The sequence below is a fragment of the Notolepis coatsorum genome (assembly GCF_963971535.1).
Source record: "Notolepis coatsorum genome assembly, chromosome: 4".
In the NCBI taxonomy this organism is placed as follows: domain Eukaryota; kingdom Metazoa; phylum Chordata; class Actinopteri; order Aulopiformes; family Paralepididae; genus Notolepis; species Notolepis coatsorum.
Window position 1 is genome coordinate 23,714,389 of NC_140168.1, and position 8,615 is coordinate 23,723,003.

The 8,615-nt window shown below is 42.6% G+C and overlaps 1 protein-coding gene across 1 annotated transcript; it reads right to left on the reverse strand.

Annotated features, from left to right (window-relative positions):
- Window positions 1-1,272: 1,272 nt before the first annotated feature.
- On the reverse strand, window positions 1,273-8,271 carry cfap206 (cilia and flagella associated protein 206; the record flags this gene model as incomplete). Its single annotated transcript, XM_084311882.1, has 12 exons — window positions 8,145-8,271; window positions 7,943-8,026; window positions 7,119-7,209; window positions 6,774-6,962; window positions 5,038-5,196; window positions 3,978-4,192; window positions 3,761-3,886; window positions 3,467-3,668; window positions 2,729-2,869; window positions 2,397-2,590; window positions 1,634-1,777; window positions 1,273-1,497 (listed from the first exon to the last, which is right to left on the reverse strand). The coding sequence occupies exons 1-12, from the start codon at window positions 8,250-8,252 to the stop codon at window positions 1,273-1,275; spliced, it is 1,878 nt and encodes a 625-aa protein (XP_084168008.1). The 5' UTR covers window positions 8,253-8,271.
- Window positions 8,272-8,615: the final 344 nt, after the last annotated feature.

Consider the following 8,615-nt stretch of genomic DNA (forward strand, 5'->3'; position numbering starts at 1 on the left):
TACAGTGTTCCCCCCCCAACCCCCTCCAATGTACAGTAAATTACCTAGTATGGTTGTCAATATTCCAATGTACAGTTTTGCTTGTACAGTTGTACAGTGTTTCCCCCGCCAACCCCTTCTACCCACCCAACCTCCTCCAATGTACAGTTTTTACGTCAAATGTATATACTCCCTTTTCTGGACTCTTTGTATCACAAACAGTACTGTATTTGCAAATCTGGTAGGTCATAAATGTATAGATGTAGCAGTACTGTCTATCTGTATGTCATGTATGTCATATGTCCTGATGAATTGAAAATGGGGGACCCTGATGTAAACAAGACGAAAGTCTTTCTCTGGTCTGCATCCCCTTAACAATTGTGTGTATTGAGCTGTACTGTATTGTACCCATTCTGCAATCTGTTAATAAAGTTTTCAATCAATCAATCAGACCAGTCTACCGACACCAATCAGCAAGTGTTGATTTTAGAGTGGATTTGTGGTCTCTTTAAAAATATATACGGTAGTTAAATAGTGTATCTGGTTTTGGTACATTTAGGACATCAGCAAACAGAAAATACCACTTAGCAATACCACTTTCTATTTAACCACAACACCCCCCCCCCCCCCCCCCCCCTCCCAAAAAATGTCACCAGTGGAATTTCTGACCACAAAAAACCCTATACATTAATTAAAGTGCTATTTTTTGGGGCCACTTGCGTGGAGTCGAAACAGTGGCATGGAATAGAATGTTCGTTCAGAGTCTAGGCCTGTCCTGCCCCCATCACCTTGGTTATCAAAGTTGGTTCCGGAGACCTCCATACATCAAGACGGGTCAACCCATATACAGATGAAGAAAAAGTGTTTGTACTACAAACACGAACAAAGAAAGCTTTTATAGCTTGCATGTAGTTGTCAAGGGCTATACTGTAATGGAAAAATTACTCATTTAATGATTACGTTTTTGATGGTTGTCTACATTTCCAACCCATGCACTGGACTCTGTTTGGAATTATTTTGGACAGCCCATGTATTTGCATTTGTAAAGTCAATCACAAGAAACTACTCAAACTCCGCTGTCTAACTACTGTATAAATGAACACAAGATTCTAGCTTACTTACCACCTTTAGATAATAAAAGTCTGAAAACATTGTTCCCTTCCTCTGAAAACCTCAAACAGAGTTATATGGTGCTCAATTAACAAAAAACTCAATAGAGAAATCAATTGATTTATTTAAACTTTATCACAAGGGACATTACTTATCACCAGATCTAGTTTAGTGAGCCATAGATTATTCATCATCAATAGATCGAGTCAAGTTTGTTTTGATAATTTCTCCAGTTTTAAGTCCTCGAAGGCCAGCCAAGTACACCCGGGGTTTGGGAACATTCGTTTGTCCGTCCCTCATGCTTTGACAAGCTGCATCCTTTGGTAGGTAGACCTGAGTGCTGTTGTCCCGCCTCATATGACTCAGAGTCGTCTGCATTGAGTGGGTCACTTTAGTCCGAAGATTGGCCTAGAATTGCAAAACAGAACATTCCATAATCACTGTGAAAATACTAACACACTGTTCTGTATGAAGGACAGATGTTATTTACTACATCACACGTAAATATAACTCAATAACGAGTGAACTGGATTATGTTGCTGACCAGTTTTATTGCTTTTCGTCTGAGTTCCCACTCATTCCACTCATAGGACGTGACGATGTTACTCTCCACCAAATGGGTGTCAGTCTGTGTACAACCGTCACACTTGGTGATGGGCTTAACCGGTAATCTCTCCCCTGACTGCATCTATGAATATGTGTCAGAACAAACATATAGATCTCAGAACAAATACAGTACATACACGTCAGAACGAACATATAGATCTCAGCACAAATACAGTACATACACGTCAGAACAAACATAATACATGTCAGAACGGATATACAGTATAGTGTCGGAAACACATTTTTTAAGAGATTAATTTGTGAGCTTCGAGAGTGACAAAAATAACATTTTGTGAATGAACTGTAATAGACCACTGTACTTCCGCGTTACATTGAGCTCGTGGGAGAGAGCGGGGGGAGAAAATGAATGAATGTGGATGAGAGCCTTGACTTTCTCGGCCGAGCTAGTCACTTTTCTGCACCTACTCCCGAACTCTGCATGTGCAGATTGCCCACTGAGTCTCTCTGGATTGTCCAGAGATCAAGATTTATCAATCTGTGCATGCAGAGTTCGGGATAGGTGCAGAAAAGTGATTATAGCTCGGCCGAGAAAGTGGCGATCGACTTGGGACTGGTCTCTCCGTGTTCAGGAGACTCAAGCGTATACAAGTCAATTGGATCATGTCTCCAGCACCCCGCTCTCTCTTTCCCATGATTTCAGAATACCGGAAATGTTGCGGTGGTCTATACAGGCTACCGACCTGAGAGTATGGAGTGACACAGGCAAACTGTTGGTGTAGTTCCAGAAGAGCGATGAGCTCAGCGGACCTCGTGGCTGTCACTGCCACGCGCGCTATGAACTCATCTGCTTTGGATGCGAAGTCCAAGGCGGCCTCTATGGAGCTGAAGACATAGCACTTCTCCCTGTGCTTCAAGACTCCGATGCTTGAATTACCTGTACAATAAATAGAATAAAAGATGTCTCTGAACAAGATTCCAGGATTCTATGCACAAATTACATTACATGAGCAGCGGAAGGTCCAAAAGAGGCGAGAAGGAAAACAATGCGTTTCTGTAACATCAATCCACATACCTGGCAATAAAAGCCCGTCCTTAGTTGCAAATGTATAACCACAGAATCCCCTGTACTGCAGTGGCAGCTTGTCAAAGTTGGCTGTCGTTTCGGGCAAGAGCCATTGATTTGTTTTGAACTCAAAGGGATCAATGCAGTTACCTGAAAACGATTAAACATAAAGGCTACAATGTTTATATAATTACACAAACAGTGTTAACACAGGTGCACTACAGGGCCTGTGCTGTAGGGCAGGCCACCGAGACAACAAGGGAGGGCTCCAAGGGGCCCATATAGGATGATCAATAAATCCAGCAGTTATTTTCACACAAGATGATCAAGTTGCTCAAGCTTTCAGCTGCTCAGCTCCCAGACTTTGGAACAACCCTGCCCCGACATGTACGACAGTCTGACTCCATAACAACATTCAAATCCCAACTCAAAACTCACCTGTTCAAACTGGCATACTCACTGTAACTGTACCCTGTGTGTCACTGTTTTATACTTCCTGTTGTTTGTCTTGTTTTTAACTTGACTTGCCAAGATCACTGTTTTTAACTTTGACTGTCTCGTTTTGTTTTTATGCCCTGTAGGGTGACCTTGGGTGCTCTGAAAGGCGCCTCCAAATAAAATGTATCATCAATTATCCAACAATGATCAATCATCTAGTGTTGTCCAGGAGCATTGTGATTTTGGGAATACTTTTGAGTGGCCCAGTGTGATATAATTGCTTCATTATAGCAACGTCAGCAGATGTACCTGAAGAAGACTCCTGTATTCTCTGCTCGTCGTTCTTCACCTCCAATCCTTCAAGTAAGCCGTCCAACTGACCTTCACAAAACATTTGTGACTGAGCAGCGAGAAACGGCTGCAGGCTGACCTCCACGTTATGAAGGATGTTCAACAGCATCCTCTCATCCTGAAGGCCAGACCAGCACTTTGCCAAGGCTGTAAAGTGGGGCTGACAGAGAATATGAGGAATGAGAGCTGAAACCTAAGCGCTAAACATCACAAGCGATGCGTGAACAAGAAAATTATTTGAAATAAACTTACAAAAACGGTTGCAGTTGGAAGGCCCTCTTGTGTCTTTGAAAGCACAGTTTCATTCAGCAGTCCCATCCGAGATTTCAGATCAGTGAGCAGAACTTCGACTTGCTTGGCAGATAGACTTATGTCGGCCTGGCAACAAATGGGAACCCTTCTCATTATTCAAAACATTGTACAGAAGAGTAACAACTAAAGAAACGGCAGTGATTTACCAGTAACTAACCAAGATGATTTTCAGGAAAGCTTCATGTTGTCGAACATTGCAGAGCGCCTGTTTGAGCAGATCAAGGGGAACGTCACATTGCATCGGCTGTCTCTCCGCGCTCATCAGCCTCTCCAGCAGCGCGGTGTATTTCCACGCCTGACTCTGTGATTGGTTCAGTTGATATTCTATGGCGTTATTAGTGGCGGGAAGATCTTCATTCAGGATTGCAGGCACTGCACGCGAGGACAGAAAAAAGAAAAGGCTAAGTGAATGGCTAAGTGAAAAGGCTAGGGCTAGATCCACAAAGAATGGATTGCACGGAGCAAGTTGCACCCTTACTTACAATTCATTATGAATTGAAAATGGGGGACCCTGATGTAAACAAGACGAAAGTCTTTCTCTGGTCTGCATCCCCTTAACAATTGTGTGTATTGAGCCGTACTGTATTGTATCCATTCTGCAATCTGTTAATAAAACTTTCATTCAATCAATCGTGAATGGAAACATGACTGGCTATCCTGCTCACTACTGTCAAAGAAGAGCCGTCACTTTGTCTCCATAATTCAACTACGGTAAATGGTGCATTTTATATAGTGCTTTTATCCAAAGCGCTTTACAATTCTGTTCCTCACATTCACTCACACACCGACGGCAGGTGCCAACCTGCTCATCGGGAGCAATTAGGGGTTAAGTGTCTTGCTCAAGGACACTTCGACACGCTGCCCGGGAGGAGTGGGAATCGAACCGGGAACCTTCTGATTACCAGTCGACTGCTCTACCTCCTGAGCCACTGTCGTCCCCATTACGGCATGGGGTGAACTGTCAATGAAGACCCCCCCCCCCCCAACAGAAAACTTTGCAATAAAAATATATACCTCATCTGTTTTATCTAATAAGATTAAGTTTTCAGTCTGTTCACCTCACTCCAATAATTTTTATTGCAGAAAGATGGGATTGTCAAGCGGAATATAAAAATTTAAACATCAATACTTGGTGTCAGTGTATTGATATAGTATTAGCGTGCAAATGTCACTATGTATCCATTTATTTTCCCTACCCACCCCTAGTGTATACTCACAGTTAGTAATGGCCTCTCCTCCTTTATCGTTGAACTTGTTGAACAGACAGATGCCCGTGACGATCATGGTCAACTGAGTGAGCTGCTGCTCCTTGTCCTTCTTCATAAGAACCATGAAGGCTGCCAGCTCAGACACGGGGAAGACGCTGTGCAGGGCGGCTGTAGGGTGTCAAATGGAAAAGAAGCTGGGTCAAGGCAGGATGTCCCATCGTTTGATTTCTGCGCAAGGCTCCTTCATGTGAGGTTGCACACCTACGTGCAGCTTTTTAAGGGTTTCATTTAGGAAACAATAGTTTAGTGGTTTTCGTAGTGGATTTAAGGTTTTAAAGGAACCAAAATGTACGCATGTACAAGGCTGTGTGTTACGTGAAGTGCCACCTAGACAGCAGCCTGAGCGGGGAATCCATGGCCCCCCAAACTATGAGCAAGGTGAATGGCATTGGCAGAACTAAATTTCTGACGAGGAAAGCACATTTACTAGACCCTGAAAGTCTTCGCATTCTGGGAAATTCTCTTGTTTCTTGTTGCTTCGACTATCTGTTCTTGGTACGGAGGTCTGACCAAAGTTTTAAAAGATAAGTTACAGGTTTCCCAGAACAAACTCTAGGACTAGCCTCCAGAGCACATGTGGGCAAACAACACTTCCAGTTGCTGGGCTGGCTCCCTCTGGAAGCCAGGTCCGTTCAACTTCAGCTCAACATAGTTCACAACATTTATAATAATAGGGCCCCCTCTTATCTTACAAATTATTTTCAGTGGAACAGGGACATGCATATACCCATAACACCAGAGCCAGCATTGCTGACCTGCGTATTCCAAGGTTCAAAACTAATATGGGCAAATGTTCTTTTAAATTCTGGGGAGCCACAATTGGAATTTGCTACCTTCACAGCTAAAATGCATCAGTAGCCGGCACAATTTTAAGAAAAAAGTTAAATCATGGCTCCTCGACAATGTCAAAAACTAGATTTTAAAATGCATGAAAATGGTGTCTGATACATTGTTGCCTGTGGCTACGTTTGTACTGCATTTAAAATGTTCATGTCTATGTAGTTTGTCAAATTGTTATTTATGGTCATGTTTTGTATTGCTCGTCTGTCTGAGACCAAGGACCACAATGGAAATAAGTCTTAACTTTTTTGTGTAGCATCATTGACGTTTTTCTGGAATCTTGTATTTAAAGAAAAATTCTAATCAAATCAAGTGCTCTGTACATGTTTTTTTGTTTAAAATTTCACCCAAAATAAATAGTGTAAACTACTAACGAGTCGGTCACAGTCAACCAGCACCTGCTAATGGGTCTGACCCTTTAGCTCAGCTGGTTAGTGGATCCTGTGGTCCCAGGTACAAATCCACTCTGTTACATTGGTGACAGCGGTGGGATCTCACTGCCCTGTGAATCTGTATCCAGGTTTACGCAGCAATGGGGGTGGGATCTCAGTGCCTTAACCCTGGGAAAGTGCACGCATGGACGAAATAACGTGCAAGGACACACTTCTCGGGGGGACGACGACGACTGTAAACTACTAACGAGTCGGTCGCAGTAAACCAGGTCTGACCCTTTAGCTCAGTTGGTTAGTGCGGCCGCCTGTGGATCCTATGGTGCCAGGCTCAAAACCACTCTGTTACAATAGGATTACATTCCATCTCACCACCACTCCTTGCCAAAATAAATCATCAGCTGATTAAAACAGTCATAAACAGACAGAAATCTAAAGAATAAGCTTGTTTCCAACCTGTAGCCTCTCGTGCTATATTGATATCGATAGGAGGGCCCATGTCTGAGCGCTGCAGGACATAGCCAATGACCTTGCGGTAGAGGTCCCCCAGCTCCTGCTGGTTCATCGCTCTACCGTCAGTGATTTCTCTCATCACTGGGCTCAGTCTGTCCTGAAGCATGCGGTGGTGTTCTTCAAGAAACTCGCCTGCGTCAAAAACGGGGGTTAACACAAAACATGGTCACAGAAAGACTGAGATGTGGAGCACAAGGGAAACCAAAGCTATACATTCAAAGTATGGTAATTAAATATAGAATAGTAAATCAAGTGCAATTTGATCCTACTTCACCCTATAGGACTCACGTCGAGATGTGTAATTCATGTCAAAGTAGACTTGCATTTTGATGGTGTCAAGAGCCGGGCTACTCTGGTCCATAAGCTTCTCCACGCACAACTGTGAATGAAAAGAGATATAGAGGTGTGTGACACCATGCAAAATTATAAGACATTATGTATGTACATACCGGTATGTCAATTCCCAGGAATACCATGTCATTTTTAGTTTTCTAACAGACACTTCTACATTGGTATTAAACTTGCAGTTAGTTAGCAATTGGCAGTTAGTTCGCTAGTGGCTAACAGTACCCATGATGGACAATGATACAAGTTTGGTTGTTTTACAGGTAACTTAAAAGACCCAAAAATGTATTGATTGATTGACATTTTTATTAACAGATTGCAGAATGGGTACAATACAGATACAAATTATCTGGTTGATTGACTGCATGAGCTCTAGATAGCCTACAAAGACTGTGCCTTGCATTACAATGGGTAAATATGAGCTTTTAATTGCATTTGCTGTATACATTATTCTGTGGGTCTAAAGATTTGTTTATGTTAGTTGTGTTAAACATTGGAGTAAAACAGATGGGCCTATATAATAATTTACCCTCACAAAAAGGTAGCATGGTATTGATGGCAATTTAAATTTGACAAGGTTACCATCCATTATGGTTATGGTACTGCCATGGTAAAAATCATGTAGGGCCCCATATGGTACCACTTTAGACTTAGATAATTACCATGGTGCTAGTGAGTGACCACAACATGGTGGAAATACCATGATAATTGGTTAAGAAAGTTTCAAATTGCAAATGCGACAGGTTGAGGTTGACTGCATGACTCACCTCCACAAGTTTTTGAACGTCTTGCTTGGTCAGAGTCCGATCAACGTTGAATTCATTTCGGGCGTCCAACACAACCGCTTTTACCTGCAAAGTAGAACAAAAGTAGGTCGGCCTATTCTCATTTCTCAGGACTATATGGATGCGGACGACATTTTGCCAATCATGATTGCTGTTAATTAAGACAACAATTAACTGAATTTACCATACACGCCACCAATGTCTCCGATACTGCATGGTCCTTCACGGCACATTCTTGTGCTATTTGTCGAAATATGTTTTTGATGACACTTTCTTCTTGATAACGAGACATTTTAACCAATTATAATATAACACCACCACTTCGCAAGGTTATACCAACGAGTTAACAATTCACCCAAAGAAAGTGATCATTTCAGTATCTTCACGGATTAATAACGTTAGTTAGGTGGTTTACGCATCAGATCCGCGTCCCGTGTTGATAACAGATTGCCATAGTAACGGATGGTGGTAACGCGAGTCTCCACTATTAGGAGTAGCCTCCAGCTGGCGTTATTTTTTTTCGTAGCCGCATTTTGCGGAGACGCTCTCTGATTGGCCACTGACTGACGCTCTCCGATTGGCCACTGACATGTGCGCCCAATCGCGTGACGAGCTGTGTCTTTGTCCATTTCCGGGTCTAACAGTCTGTAAACTA